At 38.2% G+C, this 20,954-nt stretch overlaps 1 protein-coding gene across 4 annotated transcripts in view; it reads right to left on the bottom strand.

Annotated features, from left to right (window-relative positions):
* Positions 1-2,366: 2,366 nt before the first annotated feature.
* The window catches only part of MEGF10 (multiple EGF like domains 10), a 244,996-nt gene continuing 226,408 nt past the window's right edge, over positions 2,367-20,954 (bottom strand). For 3 of the 4 annotated variants that reach the window (XM_054555890.2, XM_054555891.2, XM_054555889.2), the window contains 6 exons: positions 19,798-20,034; positions 17,801-17,928; positions 16,255-16,378; positions 10,897-10,941; positions 9,900-10,106; positions 2,367-8,385 (listed from right to left, as the gene is read on the bottom strand). In XM_054555890.2, coding sequence (XP_054411865.2) covers positions 8,195-8,385; positions 9,900-10,106; positions 10,897-10,941; positions 16,255-16,378; positions 17,801-17,928; positions 19,798-20,034 — 932 coding nt within the window. In that variant the 3' untranslated portion in view covers positions 2,367-8,194. The remainder of the gene's footprint in view (positions 8,386-9,899; positions 10,107-10,896; positions 10,942-16,254; positions 16,379-17,800; positions 17,929-19,797; positions 20,035-20,954) is intronic. The other variant, XM_024247172.3, reaches the window with a different exon arrangement.

Below are 20,954 nucleotides of genomic sequence, written 5' to 3'. Positions count from 1 at the left end.
GTCACCTGTCCTGACCTATGTGGCTTTCTCCCTATTCCTGCTCCCACCTTACACTTTTCCTATTTGATGCAATCATCTTTCCTGTGTAAGCCATGTGTTAATTCTGCTTGTACAATTTTGTTTGTTTTTCTATCCTTAGAGTTCAGAAATTTGACTAGGATGTATTTCCCTCCATAGTTTTTTATTAATTCTGTTTCATTAACATGGTAAATCCTTTTATATCTGAAATAAAGATCTGAAGATCTGAGATTCATATTATGGAAAGGCGTAGTTTATGGAAGTTTCTTCTATTATTTCTTTAATTTCTACTTCTCCGTGATTCCTTATTTCTTCTTCTGGATTAGCAACTACTTAACTATTGGGTCTCTTGCACCAGTCTTTTCTGTTTTCTCAACTATGATTTCAATTTTTGAAAATTTACTCTTCTAAGTCTCAGCAGTTAACATACAAAATTCATGTGCAAAAATCACTAACATTCCTATACACAAACAACAGTCAAGCTGAGAGCCAAATCAGAAACCCAATCCCATTCACAATTGCCACAAAAAGAATAAAATACTGAGGAATACAGCTAACTAGGAGGTGAAAAATCTCTTCAAGGAGAACTACAGAACACTGCTCAAAGAAATCACAGGTGACACAAACAAATAAAAAAAGTTCTATGCTCATGGATAGGAAGAATCAATATCATGAAAATGGTCATACTACACAAAGTAACTTATAGATTCAATGCTATTCCTATTAAACTACCATTGACATTCTTCACAGAAGTAGAAAAACCTTTTTTAAAATTCACATGGAGCCAAAAAAGGGCCCAAATAGCTAAGGCATTCCTAAGTAGAAAGAACAAAGCTGGAGGCATCACACTACCTGACTTCTAACTGTACTACAGGGCTACAGTAACCAAAACAGCATGGTACTGGCACAAAAACAGACACATAGACCAATGGAGCAGAATAGAGAACCCAGAAATAAGGCCACACACCTACATCTATCTGATCTTCTACAGGCCTGACAAAAATAAGCAATGGGGGAGAGATTCCCTATTTAATAAATGCTGCTGGGATAACTGGCTAGCCATATGCAGAAGATTGGAACTGGAATCCTTCCTTACACCATATTAAAAAATCAACTCAAGATGGATTGAAGACTTAAATGTAAAACCCAAAACTATAAAAACCTTGGAAGACAACCTGGGCAATACCATCCTGGACATAGCAACAGGCAAAGATTTCATGACGAGGATGCCAAAAGCAATTGCAACAAAAGCAAAAATTGACAAGTGGGATCTAATTAAACTGAAGAGCTTCTGCACAATAAAGGAAACTATCAACATAGTGAAAAGACAACAGAATGAGGGAAAATTTTTGCAAACTGTGCATCTGACAAATGTCTAATATCCAGCATCTTTAAGGAACTTAAACAAACTTATAAGAAAAAAACCATTAAAAAGTGGGCAAAGAACATGAACAGACACTTTTCAAAAGAAGACATATATGCAGCCAACAAGCATGTGAAAAAAAGCTCAACATCACTGATCACTAGACAAATACAAATCAAAACCACAATGAGATACTGTCTTACATCAGTCAAAATGGCTATTACTAAAATGTCAAAAAATAACAGATCCTGGCAAGGTTGCAGAAAAAAGGGATCATTTATACACTGTTGATGGGAGTGTAAATTAGTTCAACCATTGTGGAAGATAGTGTAACAATTCCTCAAAGATCTAAAAACAGAAATACCATTTGACCCAGTAATCCCATTACTGGGTATATACCCATAGGAGTATAAATTGTTCTGTTATTAAAGACACATGCACACATGTGTTCTTTGCAGCACTATTCACAATAGCAAAGACATAGGATCAACCTAAATGCCCATCCATGGCAGATTGGATAAGGAAAATGTGGTACGCATGGAATACTCTGCAGTCATAAAAAAGAACAAAATCATGTCCTTTTCAGGAACATGGATGGAGCTGGAGGCCATTATTCTTAGCAAACTAAGGCAGAAACAGAAAACCAGATACCACATGTTCTCACTTATAAGTGGGAGCTAAATGATGAGAACACGTGGACACATTGAGGGGAACAACACACAATGGGGCTTATCGGTGGGAGGAGGGAGAGTATCAGGAAAAATAACTAATGGGTACTAGGCTTAATAACTAGGTGATGAAATAATCTGTACCAAAAAACTCCATGATACAAGTTTTCCTATGTAACAAACCTGTATATGTACCCCTGAACTTAAAATAAAAGGTAAAAAGAAAAATAAAAATAAATAAAAACATATTACTTTTATTTTTACATCCTTCTATTGAATTTTTTAAATTAGGAAATCATTATTCCTAGTTCTATGGGGCCTCTCTCTGGTCCTATGATTGTAACCCTTCAAGAATTTCAATCATATTTTATCTAGGTTTTTTTCTATTTTCTACATTAGTTCTACCTCCATAGTAGAGGCTTATTGCAGTTTTTCAGTTTAATCTCTTCTAACTGGGCTGCAATGTTCCTGAGTGGGTTGTGATCTTTCTTTGTCTATTTATACTGAGAGGGTGCAGGTTTGCATTGCCTCTGATTTGACAGTTAGGGTAGGCATTTTTCCTTTAGTGACTAGCTGGTGATTAGTTTAGTCCCTTTGTTGTTTGTTTGTTTATTTGTTTCTTTTTTGAGACAAGGTCTCACTCTGTGGCTCAGGCTGGAGTGCAGCGGTGCGATCATGGCTCACCGCAGCCTTAAACCTTTAGGCTCAAGCAATCCTCCTATCTCAGCCTCCCGAGTAGCTGGAACTACAGGTGCACATCACCATGCCCAGATAATTTTTTGTATTTTTTGTAGATACTGGGTTTTGTCATGTTGCCCAGGCTGGTCTCAAACTCCTGGGCTCAAACAGTCCTCCTGCCTCAGCCTCCCAAAGTGCTGGGATTACAGGCATGAGCTACCAAACCCAGCCTTATCCCCTTTACTGATGTAAGTGGCAGAAGGCCTCAGTTCACAAGTCCAAGTGGAGATAGGTTGACATCAGCCCAATGTGGAAACTGCCTCTCCTAAGTGCCATCACCCGAGGAACAGTTTGCCTCTTTCATTGCGGCATAATGCAAACAGCAGAAACATTTCTCCCTTCCTTTCTCTTTGTGTATCCACCCAAGATAGCTGACTCTCATCATGCACCCTCTCCACCTTGCATTAACTCTCATTTACATCTTTAGCCCCAACTGGCACCTTCTTTCAAGGACTTGATGCCTCCCTGTATGCAGAACCCCTTCTGGTTGCCAAGACCAGCCCCTGACTTTTTCTGGATGGTCATATTCGCTAGAATTTTCCCAGGTCACCATTTTCCTCAGAAACTCACATCCAAATGTTTTAAAAGCATTCCTAATTCCAATTAGATGACATGTTACTGGAAAATATAAACATATTATTGCTTTCCTAAATTACATCTCTAGAAATAAAATATGTATGGAATTTTGTGCTAGTATAAAAATAGATCAGGATATATGGTCATTCAAATGTATAGCTTCTATAATATTCATTAAATACTCACTTCTGATCTATTAGCCTCATCATTCATCTGGTTATTGCAAACTGGTTCATATTATTGGCTAATTTTTCATAATAGCAATGTCAGCTAACATTTACTAGGTGCCTAGTGTATGCCAGGCACTGAAGTGTTTTGCATGTATAAAGTTATTAAATTCTCACAAACCCTATGAAATTTATTGTACTGTTACTTCCAATGTATTGCCATATAGAAACCAAGGCCTTAAGAGGCTAACTTAACCCACAGAACCACAGTCACACAGCCAGCCAGATGCTTTATTTCCCTAACTAAACAATGAAGTACTCCAAAACAGCTCATGCCTTACACATCTCTGCATCCCCAGCTGTGCTTGGCATTCAGGGCCCCAGTAAAGAAACAGCTATTGAAAGAAGAAAATGTTTTACTCATGTTTGATCCCTACTCCGCAGTGCTATAATGCAAATGTTTCAAAGATGTTTTAGTCATAAATGAAAGTACTAATGGGCACTGAGATTTAGAAAGCAAATCCACATAAGGTAACCTAAAGCTAGTTACAGAAGACTTGACTCTCAGCTGCTAACCTGAGTTCCGGGGATCCAAATATGAATAAAATGTTGGCTCTGTCCTTCAAGAACAAGAAACAATATTATTTTTTCTATAGGAGCACAAGGTTTTTTCTCTCATTAATCAACAGTAGAATCAGATATAGAAAGAAACACTGGAGTTTTTTTATTAGAAAGTTTATTGCATTAATCTATAAACTCATTTGGTGATATAAATGACAATGTAGGCTAAGAACGATGAAAGTTTATCATCTTTGGAAAATAGAGATATTTCAACACCGAAAGCATTTTTTGTTTGTTTGCCACAACCAAGTAAATCCTAATGTATTTTGATTTTTCTTTTTAAAAATATAGATTGCAATTCAGTCATATCAAAATGAAGCCTAGACCAAATACTGAACTAGCATAAGCAGACCCAGTGTTAGGACATCAATATTAACAGGACTCTAAAAGGGCAGTTTGCTGTACATCTTTAGTTAGTAAACAAGCAACCATCCATACCACGTGATTCACACTTGCATATGCATGTACACTTTCATGAAGTGAAGCCTTTAAGACCAAAATCTCTCTTAAACATTCAGCTTGAATAATAAAGACATGTTGCCTAGAGATAGAAAATCCATTATTTTAAAAAATATAACCTTAAAACTTGATTTTTTTATGATTTTGTTTATTTTAAGCATAAAGTGGACTACTAATATTGACATCAATTATAAATGATATTGTGGTACCCTTGTTTAACTTTTGCAATATTTACCATTTAAAACTCTCAATAATTGACAGCTACTGTGGCTGTTTGTGGGTCAAGATGACCACACTTTCATAAAGTTGTTTGCATTTCTCACAACACACAGTCATTATGGTGATGGATTTGGTTCAGTCAGGTTATAACTGTCCTATTATAAAGTTCTATGGTTGGTTTTCCTGAAATTGGTGAATATAAATTCCATAAAGATAAAGCTAAACATATTAAACTCTCTGTTAACATTACCACTGTATCATAGTACAGCAATTAATGTCAAACACTGTAAATAATTGTAAAATGTTTCTTATTATCATATAATTAACCTCAAATAATATATTCTCCTTATTAAAGCAAACATGAGTTATTATGTGGGCAAGTTCTGATGTACTTATATATAAATACAAATAACTTATAAATTTTCTGATACATCAACTTCTAAGGAAGGAATAATTGTTTGGCTAACAATACTATACGAATGGCATTTGCTAAGTATCTCTAAACTCCTTTACTGCTTTGACCACCACGGGATATAGAAAGGAAATTAGTTATAGGGTCCAAAATTAACATGGGTTCAAAGTTCGTGAGAATAGATGCACTTGGTATGAAGAGTGACATCAATGTCAAATTAAATTCGATACATCTGGAAAAGTTCCTAAAGTTTGTAATTTCAGAGGGAAAATTTTGCCAAGATTCTTTTCTCTTTAATTCTCATTCTAACAAAAGTATTCCTTTCTTTACCCAAATTGATATCAAAATACTTAGAAAATTTTGCCTTCTCAACAAAACCTCTCCAAATGTAACACATAGTTTTACAACATCCAAATTGCTATGTGTGTCCTGATGTTTGAAAAGTCCTGAGTAAGCTCTAATAAGAATTGCCTCAGGTACAAATCTCATTTCAGGACATCAGCTAACTGGAGTAATTTACTTGTCAAAAAGAGCACACAGGAAGGGATGGCAGTGGCCCCTTGGAGTCCACATCTATTGTCCAGATTTTCTTTTTTAAGTTGCTGTTGCCTTTGTACAGAAGGCTTTCAATTTATTAATAGTGGAATAAGAAAAGAAACAGTTGTTTTTTGACCTATCTCTAGAGAACAATAGGGAAATTCAAATTTACCATGGAGCTCTGAAGAGATGATCTTTAAAAGGGGGAAAGTGTCTTATTTTTTCTTACCAAAAAGGACCCCTGATGGCTACTGATTCACACGTGTCTCAATTAGATGCCTATCACCTAGAGTTGGGAGCCAGCCAGTGGTTAACTATTGGAATAAATCAATTGTTTCTAAGGCATGTTCCAGGTCATTCCTTATTTCCTTGAATTGGCTTTGGAGTTCCTCAAAATGAACAGCCACCAATGCAGTGAGTGTTCTAAGTGTGTCTGCTGTATTATCCATCTGATCAAACCACCATCATACGTGCCGATGTGTGACATGAAATAACTGGATATTCCAACTCGATACCTGGCAGGGACAATCACTTATGTGCACTACTAGCAGAAGGGTTGCACACACATATTTGTTAACTGACTCACTGAGACAGAATGCCATATAGGATTTCATGTCTTTAAAAGATTGAAGACCACTGTTTCTCTTATAAAGTTGTTTCCTTATTAAGTTTTTCAGCCCCTTTGCTTGGTCAAGTAGATCAACGAAAGGGAAACTGGCTTTCTTGCATCGTGTCAGCATTCTCATATTGCAAGATAAGTCTGGTTTGCCTGGAACAGTCCAGATTTAAGTTCATTACAAGATAATTATTAATAATGCCCTCCATTTACTCTCAAGAGTGTCCCAGTTTGGATGGTCAATTCTATGATCACCATAATGAGAGTTTTTTTAAGATGAGTCTGTGGTACTCATCAGTAACATTTCCTTTCTGCTCCCCTTCTCCTGGTTTAACCAAGGCTCAGAACCAACAGATCAAAAGGAACTCTATTTTGGAATATTAAAAAGCATCTCTATTTCAATCATAAGCCAATCACTTGTGGTTACTATACTATTTTAGTAACGACCAATTTTAATCAATTCAAATTATATATTTTCATCTTGTCCCTCCAAAAGAAAAAAGAACAATGCATTTTTATCAAGCAAAAGATAAGCGGCAATAATACAAGGAAAAATGAACATATAATAATTTTTCATTAACAATCCAAACACTACAAAACATAGAATATGCAACTTAAAAATGGAAATACAAATTAATGAAAAGTTGGGTACATGTCACATTAGCAATGCAAAAGACCAGCTTAAGCATAGTTTCTCTAAATTGACAATTAATAAAAGGAAAGTGCCCTTTCTCAAATATGCACAAAAATATTTCAGTCACTTCTAGGGAAAGATTAATCAAAATGTTCCGCTAATTCTATATTACAGAATGTATTACTAATGGTTTACAAAACGTAAGCATCATCTTGCACTTAAAATTTACAACCTTTATCAATCATTACATACTCATTCCATCCAGTCTGTCAAAAATAAAATTATTTCATTTCTATATTTATGAAATAACTATTGATATGTTATGAATCTCAAGTGGTGAATATGTATGATGGAGCCAGTGATCAGAATAATGTCATAGATCTGAAGTTGGTTGAGGGTCAAACAGAGAAAACCACCTCTGCCTGGCACATTTGTGTATTGACTTCTGCAATACTTCCTACTATTTCTAAAATAATTCTAATTGTATATTTTCTCATTCTAAACAAAATCTAAGATTTTCGCATTTAAATTTTCTGTCCACTTTTAGAGTATATTCAAAGTCTATCCATTTATACCACCCGACAGAATGTTTCCTCCTGCATTCATATTATCCCTACAATTCTGAGTCCAGTTGAATAAAGTTAAGAATAAGGACTTAACAATATGTTCCTTTTCTTCTACATGTTCAGTGATTCCTACTTTCATGAAGTAAATTTTACGGTAAACTGTACAATCCTAGGTACAGCTGTATGATGCAAATGAGAAAGAAAATATTTAAATTTTAAGTTTTCAAGCAACAATGCCAATGTCCACTGTAACCTGCATCTCCGAGGGAGTTCTGCAAGTTCATGCTTTCAGCCAACATCTTACAATAAGTCATGCTTCATGGGTATAGTTCTAAAACTAACAGCAATGGCAAATCACATCTCTAACTCCTTCGAATCCACCTGAACAAAAAGCACCTATAGTCCGTGTCAGCCTCAGCTTTGAGCTTTCTGGTTCATATCCAACAATTGCAGCCTCAGCTTTCAGCTTTCTGGTTCATGTCCAACAATCGCCTACCGAGTTGACTAACATTCACATGAAAGTGGCAAAATTGAGGATGGAGAAGAACCAAACAGCAGTTCCGGAAAGGGTTCCAGCGGCTACCAAGCGGTCCTTTGGTGTCATTCACTGCTGGTGCTGCTGTTGCTGCTGCTACCGCCACTGTCCTCTTGCTTGGGGGAGGATGAACTGTCTCGCACTGGCAGCAAGTCATAATGACAAGGGATGTGACTGTTCTTTGGTAGGTCGTATGGATCCTGGGAGAGATGCCCATTATTGCTGAACACTCCTTGGACAACACTCACTGTAGGTTCTGTGATAACCAAGGACATATTAATTTATCAGCAATGGAAATGTTTTTAAAAAGAATATGGCATTTCTTGCAAATGTCAAACACACCAAAGGGACTTTTAAAAAATATAAGGAAATGCTGGTTTTAAAAACATGATTTTAAAAATCATCACATACAGGTGGCAACTCTGTGTAGTTAGATCAACTGGCAAACACAAATGGTGTTCAGAACAAAAGGATGACCACATAATCAGGATAAAGACATTAAGGGAATATACAGAATCCTGGATATAAATCATGGTCTGAAAAACACCTTGGCGATAATGTAGGCCAAGCCCCTTATTCCACAGGTGAGAAGACTGACGTTCTCAAACGTTAATTCAGTTCAAGAAAATGCTCAACAAGTTCACAACTTTAGGACTCAAGACTCAGGCTCTCATTTGAGTTCCCATCCTACTGTGGCGGGTTTGTGGGACAGTTTAAAGGAGAATTGCTACTGACTTTCCAAAAATAAATTTAGTTCACTTTGACTTCCATTTTAAAAAGCTGTCTTAATACTTTACAAATAAATTATTTTGTGTATTTTTTCCTGGGGACATATCTGGCATAAAATAAATTACTAGTAGTAAAGTAGGCAGTTCATTTACAAGTAGTAGAGAATATTTTAAAGTTAAAATCATAATACTCAGAGAGATATAGAAATAGAGACAGAGAGAGAGAGAGAGAGAAATGAAAATATATAGCCCTGTTGTTTAGCCAGCAGTAGTGGTGGAATGTTTTATCATTTCCCAAGTGGTATTTGCAAAAGACAATCAAAATAACTCCAATTTTAAATTGAATTCACATTAATTTGCATCACATTCACATCAGAGAATATTACTGCTATACTGGACAAGTTTAAAAGTAAAATGTTTCAGTCTTGCTAAATGCATTATATTAATATAATGAACCAGGAAATGGAATCACCTGTTTAATCCACTTGAACCACTTGTTTTGGCTAACTAGATATATTAGCTAATATGATACGTATGCTATCCACATGTGTGCCAAAATATTCACTATGGTTACAAAACAAAAGATGGATGATTATGTGAAAAATAAAGAAAATTTACCTTAAATTTTTCTAAATGATATTTTCCCTGGAAAATTCCTTTGGCACCAATTTATATGATCGCTAAAAACACAGGTCACATCTATTAATAAAATATGGTGACAAAACCCCATCTCTACCCAAAATATAAAAAATTAGCTGGGCGTGGTGGTGCGTGCCTGTGGTCCCAGCTATTTGGGAGGCTGAAGTGGGAGGATGTCTTGAGCCCGGGAGGTGGAGGTTGTAGTGAGCCGAGACTGTGCCACTGCACACCACCTGGGTGACAGAGAGAGACCCCATCTCAAAAAAAATATAAAATAAAATAAAATATGGACCATTATTTTCAATAAGATTTCTATGACCTGCAACTATTATATTTGTAAAGACTTTAAAATTGTTTTTAAAAACTTATGCACTCAGTTCTTTCTATGGTTAAGAGAACTCACCAACTTCATAGACATTCTTGTTGGCTGAAGTTGAGTTATTGATCTCTGCATATGGGGAATCTCTTCGTGCCGGCGATTTCATCTCCACATAACCACACTCTGAGCTTTTAGGGATAAGTACAGGTGGGTCTTTAATAGTGGCATATGGGTTCTCAGAACTGCTTAGGGAGCAGTTACTTGAATTATATTCAGAATTCTTTCCCAGGTCTGTGAAGAGAAATGAGAAGAGAAAGCTAATACTGTGTCACTGGCAACATCTTTTCTTGGTGATATTTTACTTTTCTTCTTTATAGCTAGGTTTCCATAATTCTACACACTGAAAATAATACTGTACCTTTTCCACTTGTTTTGGAGAGAATCTGCTATAAAATGACCCATCCCTAAAGTAGTTTTAGCTCCTCTCCAAGATGAGTACTGATATCAATATCATTAACTGATTTCATTTTTATGATCACATTCAAATATAATCAATTACGTTCTATTTTATTAATAGAAAATTTATAGAAGTTCAATCAAGAAACCAGCTGTTGATGGCCCCAGGAGCACCAAGAGGGCTCTATTATCATGACAAGAAGGGATTTGTGCTGGGAGGACTCCTGGTAAAAGCTCTGTACTAGGCACCTAATCACGCACACCCATCCTAAACAGCAGACCTTGGTCAACATGTAACCATGTGGATCTTTTCTTATTGTTCCTGCTATTTCCCTTTATATGTTTCCGTCTCCCCATAAGCCATATTTCTTTCAAATGAAATATGAATGTTTCCTCAGCAAACTGAATCTTTTGTTCCCCAAAGACTTAAGCTCTACCAAGGACCACCTCTGGTCACTTTCTTGATATCAGTCACATATGTTTGTGTGTTTGCTGTAGTAACTGACCACACTAAAAATTCTATATTTTCTCTTGCCATTCTAGCTTGTTTAAAAAATATTTCAGTCTTTGAGGTTAAAAAAAATTTAATTGTGCTTCTGATTTCTTCTTCAAATTTACACGATACCTTTTAAGGATTTTCCCATATAGCTTCTGTCAAGTCCAAAAGCACCTGTAATAAAGGAAGAAAAAAACACCCAGTGAGAACTGAAAGGAAGAAAAACCCCATCCAATATCCCAAGGTCCTGGAAGAGGATCTCCCACTGCAGCAAACAACCAGGCTGCTGCTCTTCAAGCCATTACACCAGATCAGTTGTCCCAGATGTCCCCAGTGATTAGAATTAAACACACACACATTTGGTCATTCACCTAGTCATTTACAGTGACTCAGGAAAAGCTAGTCAAAACAGGATAGAAACTGAGGCCCAGAGATAAATCAGTATACTTGATTCAAGGTTGCACAGTGAAAAGAAAGGATACAGCCAAGACCAGAGTTGACATTTCATACCTATGTGCAGCTCTTTCAAGACTCTGATGGTTTTCAAATGGTTTTCCCAATAATCATTATTCAGTTATATTATTGTCTTCACTATAAGCGTGTTTTCTGGAGACTGGAAGCTTTGAACACTGTTGACTCACACTTTACAGGTGATACTAGCTCTTGCCCTTCTTTATTCAGCTTTTAATAATTTGACTTTTCCAGGTATGGGGACATAATTGTGTATAAGCCTAGATACACACAAAAAAACCCTGCTTTCTCATTGGAAAATGGCCAGCCTTTATTTCGTGGGTGTGGGGAGGGAAATAGGAGTGTTCCGGCTCATGCTGGAAAAATTGAGCATGTAGGCAAGAGAGAACGTGCAACCACTTACAGAAATCAATCAGGTCACAAGCATGTTGTATAAAATATAAGCATTTAATCACAAATTTGCACTATTAAAAACAAAATAAGAGGACATTACCTAGCCCATTTTATACTATCTGGTGTATACATGCAAAATTGCATTGTTAATACTGCATGGGAATCAATTATTCTATTGGAGCTGTGTTGTGACAAAAAGGAGAAAACTATAGATTAGGAGACAAAGGAATTACATGTTATCACTTATTGGCCACATGACTTTGGGCAAGATGTTCCACCCTCTGAGTGTCAATTTTCTCATCTCTAAAATGGGGAAAACAAAATTTGCCTTCCAGCCTTCCAGGGTTTTTGTCATCATTAAGTGAAACAGAGCATATGAAAAGGCTTTGTAAACTCTGAAGCACCATACAAATGAAGTGTGTCAATTACTCTAACACTCAGTGCATTATACTACCCTCTGCTTCAGTCTTTCCTTAAGCACTCCAAGGCATTTTCAATTGCCTTTTAAAAGAATATTACAGGCCAGGTGCGGTGGCTCATGCCTGTAATCCCAGGACTTTGGGAGGCCGAGGTGGATGGATTGCTTGAGCCCAGGAGTTCGAGACCAGCCTGGGCAATATGGCAAAACTTCATTACTAATCTTTTGAAATACAATACAATACAATACAATAAGAATGTTACAGACTTAGGTTAAAAGCAGAGAGTAAAGTAACGACTAGCAATGAACATTCCAGGTAAGTATTTGAGAATGTTAAGGAAATGATATCCTTGCCACTGTGCATGCATCTCTTAGAGTGATGTTAAGCTCAAGTTCTGATGTTGGTGTCCTATGGGGATCACTGAGTAAGCGCACACTGTTGTGGAGAGGGAAGCAGCCTCTCCTAAAGGGAGAGGGTCTGTCAGATATGAATCAGCATGGGACAGGAAATGGGAATATTTTTCTCTCTCAGGCACACTCTCTTGCATCTGGGTTGTGAAGAGTCTAATCAAGCCCATAGCTGGGGGGAAGGGCACACGGTTATGCAGGGAGGCAGCATAAATGGGAGTGTAGTGAAGAATTAACCTTATCAAAGAAAGAGGTGGCCTTTGCCCTCAGCTCCTGGGAGGTGATCTTGAAGTCCTTGGACTGTCCTGCCCAATAGGAGTGCTTTTGTTCACCTGGAGGCCCAGGGATACACTGGATAGTATAACCAAGTGATTTATGGTGGGGGGTTTGGGCCATATGGTATCATCTCCACCTCTGGAAGGGGAAAGACTAAAGGTCAATCATGTCTACATGATGGGAGTCAGTCATGTCTATATGACTGAGCCCCCCATAAACTGTAACCATGAGAATGCCCATCCAATGAGTTCAGTGAGTCCTTGTAGCAAAATGTTGATCCTGAGGGTGGTCTTGGTGATCCTTCAACTTGTAACTGATGTCAGAAGTCAGGGTGGTCTTGGGAATTCCCAGACTTTATAAAGAGGACCCATGAAGATGGGGCACAGTCTGTGGCCTCTGAGAACAGCTTTATCAAGGAGCTCTGTCTATGCTCCTCTTTGCCAAATACTCTTGGCCATCTCCAGACTGTAGCAAAGTCTTATTAAATGTCCATTTTAATCTTAGCTGTGCAGTGGCTAGCCTTCCACCAAGGTGTGAAAGAGAGAACCAGCATGGAGCAGATAGTAAGTTAGGGAATAAGAGCTGGGGCTATGAGGCCAGACATCCCTGCCAGATTCTCTCTTCATTGCCTTGGAGGATCAGGGAGCTGTTTTAATGAGGGAGCAGTCAGGATTACCTATAAACTCGTATATATACCAATCCCTGGGGCAAGGCTTTCAAATGCTTGGTTTAATTTAATTCACTCAACAAGCCAGCACATGGTTATTACTCCCATTTTACAAATGAACAAATCAAGGGTAAGTGATTGGCCCAGTGCTATATCTCAGGGCCTTTTGTGTCTAGTTCAAGGCTCTTTCAGATACACTATTCCATCATTTAAAGCACCTGTACACTTTATCACCCATAACATGCCTGACTCTGTCCTTTGTGAAGAACTTTTTCTGTGCAACAACTTTAAAGGGATGTTAAATGCAGAATTATTCCTGAGTGAGAACAAACCAAGAAGATCCAGAATTTCCAATGAAGAGTCTATGTTCCTAACACTCAGTCCCTTGGGTCTCATTGAGCCAGAAAGCAGAGACGTTTATATATGACCAATACAGTGATGCTGTATATTCTGGAGTCTTCACAATGGTCTAAGATAGAACAAGAAGACTTTTCTTTCACTAGCGCTGGTTGGTATTTTGCTGAATATCCATTCATATATTCCTTTGAGCTAAATTATAAATGTAATTAAGACTCCTAAAAAGTCTCCTTTAATGTTAGATGATGTTACCAATAAGCATATTGTGAGTCTCATATGTAAATAATTTTACTGTGGTTAGAAATACTCATCCTATTGATAAAAATGGTGTAGAATGCAGATAAAAGTTAGGAATTTGTACAGCGAGCGTGATAACCACTACACTATGGAAATGAATAAGAATTTGTATTCACCACTAAAACATTTTTATTTCCATAGAAAGAGGCATTCCCACAGGGATCAGTTCCTATGACTGGCTCAGAGAACTTGACACTGCTTACAGAAGCAGCAGTGTTTAAGGGGGGCAGTCAGAAGACCAACTTTGAAATCTGGCTTTACCCCTTTCCTTCTTTGAAATTTCAGACAAGAGGGTTAACCTCTCTGTGCCTCCCAGTTTATTCCTCTACAAAACAAGATTCATGGGAGAGGGTCCACCCAGGAGGATCATCCAATTTAGCAAATAGGCCAAGTGTGGTAGCTCATGCCTGTAATCCCAGCACTTTGGGAGGCTGAGGCAAGCAGAGCACTTGAGGTCAGGAGTTTGAGACCAGCCTGGCCAACATGGAGAAACGCTATCTCTACTGAAAATGCAAAAATCAGCCGGGCATGGTGGTGCACATCTGTAATCCCAGCTGCTTGGGAGGCTAAGGCAGGAGAATCACTTGAACCCAGAAGGCAGATCTTGCAGTGAGCCAAGATCGTGCCACTGCACTACAACCTAGATGACAGAGTGAGACTCTATCTCAAAAACAAAAACAAAACAAAACATTAGCAAATGAAAATACACAAAGGTCAGTTATATTAAAATTTAAAAGAAACAACAAATAATCTTTAGTGTACATCCCATGTAATATCTGTGATATATTTATACAAAAAATATTTGTTACTTATCTATCTGAAATTCAAATTTAACTGGGATTTCTGGCACCTACCTCCAAATAAATGTACGTTAAAGGATTTGTTATCCGTAAGACACTGCACACCTGTAAGTTACTACATCATCAAACTCCTCTCTGAAAATATGGGGTACAGGCTTGGAAACTGCACTGCATAATTAATGGTATATCACAGAAGTTCTTTAAGTATGGACCAAGCATTCCTGCCCCCTTTTCAGAAGGCCTATGAGATCAAAACTATATATACACACATATATTTTAATAGGTGAGTCTCGCTATGTCATCCAGATCAGACTCAAACTCCTGGGCTCAAGCAGTCCTCCTGCCTCAGGCTCCCAAGTAGCTGGGGCTATAGGCCTATGCCATTGTGCCCAGCTGCAAAACTATTTCCATAACAATACAACAATATTTGCCATTTTCACTCTAATTCTCTTTCAAGTGTACAGTGGAGTTTTTCAGAAGCTACACAAAGTATGAGATCAAAACCAACTGAATGCAAAAGCAGACATGATAATCTAGCTATCTTCTATTAAGCTGGACATTAAAGAGATTTTTTTATAAAAATGTAAAATAGCATTGCTCTTCTCACTAATTTTGAAGGGTTTTGGAAAATGTTGTTATTTTTTATAAAAACAATTTATGTTATCATGAAACGTGATTATTATTAATTTAAATAAATTAATATTCTATTTTTTCCAGCTTTTATTTACATATTAAATTTCATTTAATATGGTAAATATAAATAGATACAGCCCCTATCAACAGAAGTTCTTTTGGTTCCTCAATAAATGTTAAGAATGTAAAGGAGTCCTAATTTCAAAAAGTTTGAGAACCACTGATCCACTGTATTCCTGTTGGTATCTCTGATTCCTCACCTGAAAGGGAAGGGGATCTCAAGTACAGATACCCTATATCAAAAGAGAACAAGGAAGAGTGCACAGCTGGGAGCCAAGCTGACAGGGTCCAATACTAGCTCTAACATTTAATAGGCGATGAGGTCCTGTGCAAGTAACATAACCTTGTTATGACTCAGTTTCACAACTGTAACATGGAGATGGTGATAACAATAGTACCTACCTATTAGAGTACTTGTGAGAATTAAATTAACAGGCATAGAGCAAGAATGTAAGCTAGGAGCACACAGAGATCCCAATCTCTTTTGATCAATTCCTGGCACATAGTAGGAACTCAATAAATGTTTGTTGAATAGATAAAGCCCTTAGGACAGTAGTTAGCCCTGTACAGGTGTTAGGCATAATTCTGTTACTGTGCTTTTTGATGCAAGGTTTCAATAAAACACCTTGGCACAAATAGAGATCTGTGACTGTTTCAGGGACTGACAGGTCAAGGTGCTGCTGGGGACGTGCGTTGGGAGAACTCACCGAGCTCGTTGAGGTAGCTGCCATGTTTCCAGTCAGCAGGTAATGTCCCAATGCAGTCCCCGACAGGGCCTCTCTTCCCAGGGTTCACATTTTTAAGATTCACAAACAGTTGATTGTTTTTCGACTGTTAAAAATATAAACAATGAAAGATTAAAAACAAAATACAATGCGGCACAGCACAGCGTTATGGACCTGGGGAAAAGTCCAGGGCACATATTGAGGACCAGTCCTTAGAGTGGCCTGAGCTCAGGGGCCGAGGTGACTGCTTGTAACCTGGTGGGACTTGGAAGCTGGCAGGAGTTCATGTCCTTCAGTCCTAACTACTCCCTCCACCACCTCAAGATCTTCATTTCACTCTGTCATCCTGTGCCAATTAGACCTTATTTGGATTTATACACGTGTAACTTTGATTTGAAAAAAAAAAAAAAAAAAAAGAACTCTTGGTCTAAGCTCTCCCATCAAAAATTGTATGTTTGTGTGAATCACAGGTGACTCTTAGCAGTTATCCTAAGGCGTAAACATGAGGATAAGATTATCTGCTTTGCCTCCTTCCCTGAATTTGTATGAGAACAAATAAATTGATGAATGTGAAAGTCTCTGGAGAATGTGGAGTGATATTTAACCATGAAGCACTATAATTAAAATCTATAGCTGCATTAATTAAATTACAACTGGATTAATTTAATTAGCTTGATTTTTTTTCTAATAGAGCACTGGAATTAGACAACAGAGATTAGAAATATAATTTGGGTATGACTGGAAGAAAGAAATGTTTGAGATTTCAGAGCATTGTGGGGAAGACCCAAGGTGAGTTGGGTGCTATTAGAGTAGCAGCTCTGGGTTCTAGAGGCTCTGTCTCCAACCTCTCTGTGACTCAGTTTCCTCATCTGTAAAATCGACATAATAATCACTCTTGATTTATAGGACTGGTGTGAGGATTAAATGAGTTTATATTTCTTAAGTGATTAGAAATGCTTGGCACATAATATTAGGTTGTTGCTATGTGACCACTGTTGACCTACAAAAATAGCAATTTCATGTGGTTCAACCCAAATCAGTGCCTATTACTGTTGTTGTTACTAAAGCACAGGTGGCCAGGAAAGGCTACTGGAGGACGGGCGGTCAGAAGAGACGCACTTGGAGATTTTGCCCACGGCTGATTCTGCTATAGGTCTTTATGTTTTTGTTAATGTCATTATGAGTCATTATTTTAAAATCTCATGTAAAATTAGAAACCTTTTTCTAAAGCAGTGTAATGGAAACAGTACAGATCATAGAGACAGAGAGACTTTGACTCACACAGCAGCTGCCTCACTCATTATCGGGCAGCTATGTCTGGAAGTAACTTAAACTCCCCACTACTCAGGTTTTCATCAGTAAACGTGAGATTCCCAAAGCACACTCAGAGGACTGTTCAGAGGAATAAATTAGATAATAGATGTAAAGTACCTAGAACAGCCTCTGGTGAACAGCGGCCCTCAATAAATGCTGGTTCCCTTCCTCTCTCCCCAGCCCACTTTCAAAGACTTGAGCCAATTCCTCTCACCTTCGTGGAGGTCATCCTGTCCCTGTTGTTGACATGAGGGGATGTGGCACACTGGGTGAGCGTGTGGTAACTTGGATTGGTGAAGTAGTGGCTATTAGCATTTCCACCATTGCTGTGAGGAAGGGTTCCTGCAAGAAGGGAAGGAAATGGTTAAGGCAGCAAGCTCGCATAAATGTGTGTGAAAAGAAATCAAAACAACAAAACACGCCCAGCAAGGTGGCTCACGCCTGTAATCCCAGCACTTTGGGAGGCCAAGGCGGGCAGATGACGAGGTCAGGAGATTGAGACCATCCTGGCTAACACAGTAAAACCCCATCTCTACTAAAAGTACAGAAAAATTAGCCGGGCATGGTAGCACGTGCCTGTAGTCCCAGCTACTCGGGAGGCTGAGGCAGGAGAATCGCTTGAGCCGCGGAGGTGGAGGTTACAGTGATCCGAGATCACACCACTGCACTCCAGCCTGGTGACAGAGCAAGACTCCGTCTCTAAATAAATAAACAAATAAATAAATAATAGAACAAATGTCTGGACTGCTTCCATATCACAAGCTGGGCAGAATCTCCTCCTGCCCAGCCTACTCAGCAAAGCTTCTAGAAGCAACAGGCCTCTACCTTCCTAACTGCCTCCTTGGAAAAGTATGAAAGCTTGTGAACAAACGTGAGACTGAAAGAACCAATTATCTAAGATCCATAGGAGTGGCTAACTAGGCCTAAATTTAAAACAGAGTCAAGCAGGCCTTTGCTGATGAAGGATCACACCTGTACTCTGAGTTCCCTGAAAACCTAGCTTTTTATCTTTGGGTCTTTCAGAGCTCAGCTGAACCAACCAATCAGAGCTTACCTGCCTTAGCTAATCAGGGCTCAGCTTTATCAAATGATCAGGGTTCAGCTGTGTCAACCAACCAGCACTCAGCTGCACTGACCAATTAGAATTAAACCAGTTTCAATCCTTCACTTGCCTAAAAGGCCCTGATTGGAAGCTGGGTGGGGACTTTTGCTATACGATCCAAGCCTTCCCTCTGTTCTCTGAACTGCACCTTCATTTTACACTGGCTGCAACTCCTGGGTTTGCAAACTGTTCACTGGAATAAAATCTCTTTCCTCCAAATTCCTTTTCAGAGAACTTTTATTCACAGTATCCACAGATAACTGCTCTTTGCTTTGGGTCTTGTACAGCTGGGAAGGCATCATTTGAAGCTACTCTGCAACTTTCCTTTTTTTTAAACACTTGAGTTCTTGACACAATAGTTCTGCACTGAAAATGCACTACTATGTAAATCAGCTACTTCTCATATTTCCACAGAATTTTGTAGTTTTAAACATGTAACCAACCAGAAAGCCTTCAATAATCACCCAAAAAGTAATAAAGATTTTAAGCTTTTAAATTCCTCCATGTAAGTGGTTGCTTCTACTGATGATTGATTATAATTTTATTTTTTCTTTTATGAGGCATTGTGACAGAACAGAAAAAATCAAAAGAGTTTTCTTAAAGGGCTGCCTTGGTTCTTGCTAATACCAAAAAAGCTGTTTCTGATATAACTTGGTTGCCTCCAGTTGACGATTCGGGTAGGCCTAGGGAGAGGTTGGGAAGCACATAGAAAGTACCCTCATTCAGAGACAGGAGAATTGGTCCAGCTCCCTAATCTGATCCATGACCTTGGTAAACTTATCATCCTCTCTTCCTCCCCACCCCCCTCACATATGACAAAAGCTTGAGGCTGGATACAAAGCTCCTTATGGATTGAAATTCCCTAAATCTAAACCACAAACACAATGAGCTCAATTTTAAAACCTTCATAGCAAACCACAGAATGACAATTTACTATTGTTGAAATAAAAAACTCATCTCTAGCAATGTATACCTTTTCCAAACATAGAATTCTCTCAATGAGAATTGACAGAAACAATGGACAGCACAGCCAAATACCCAGTTTTAAGGAACCAGGATGAAATTCAACTTTTCAAGAAGCAAAATGCCTCTCCTGCCTCTGCTCTTACCTGAAATGGTATAATCTGCATTGATGACCCTCATAGCAGGGGTGTAGGTAACTGCTGGCATGCTTGATTCCTTTCCCTTCTGCTTGTGTCTATAAATAATGAACAATGCCAGTAGGAAGAGAACAACTAGGACAAGAATGATGATGCCCGCAATGGCCCCGATCTGGTAGGAATCAGCAGGGAGAGCAGTACTGGTTCGGCTTAAGCTGTTCAGATTTCCAACTATGATAACACCAGCTAGAAAAAGAAAAGAGAGACTTGAGAAAGGATGACAATGTGCTGGATAAATGTTTGATCTCTAGTTACAAAAACCTCCTTCTGTGCCAATGCCTGCATATTTTCAGTTCATAAAACATTAATTTGGAAACAGAGCAGGAAGAAAAAGCAAACATTCCTCATTGTCAGATGTTGTCAGCCTATCCATGCCCAGAGAAAGTCTGCTGTAAGCCTCAAAAAGAGACAGAAGCTGGGCACAGTGATGCGTGCCCGGAGTTCCAGCTACTCAGGAGACTGAGGCGAGAGAACTGATCTAGCCTAGCAGTTAGAGACCAGCCTGGCCAACATAGCAAGACTCCGTCCCTAAAAAAATATAAAGAAAGAGACAAGATTTTCTGAACCCAAAGAGATTCAACAGTAGGGTTTGAGAGCTTCTTATATATTTCCGATTAAATACTTAGACTGGCAGTTAATTTGGGATAACAATTTATCTAATTTTTATTTTGCTTTATTTATTATTCAATACTGAGCTTATGCAGAGTTAAATGCTAAATGTCCCAACTGCTTAACCAAATTTTATGTCTATCCTTAGCATTTCTAAGAATAATTTTCCTTCCAAGCAAGCATAACACCATTATAAATCTAGTCTAAGAACAGGATCTACCTTTTGCTAATTTCAGTGAGTCTTTTACCTCGGAAGATATTGTTCTGTGCAAAGTTATTTTCCATGACAGAAACATTTGTCCTGATAATACCTGATAGCATTACCCTAATACCTTACTCATTAAATTCAAAATTCGGCATTACGTAGTTCTTCCTTATGGTCCATCAAGTGAGGACACTAAAGGCATGGGTTGAGATTCAAGAAATCTGGCATCTAAAAAAATTGACCTAGATATTCTGAACTTTCCCTTAAGCTTTCAGGCTGCAGTTTTATCATC

Source organism: Pongo abelii, chromosome 4 (assembly GCF_028885655.2).
Source record: "Pongo abelii isolate AG06213 chromosome 4, NHGRI_mPonAbe1-v2.0_pri, whole genome shotgun sequence".
NCBI classification, from domain to species: domain Eukaryota; kingdom Metazoa; phylum Chordata; class Mammalia; order Primates; family Hominidae; genus Pongo; species Pongo abelii.
This window is presented reverse-complemented; position numbering and strand designations above follow the sequence as displayed.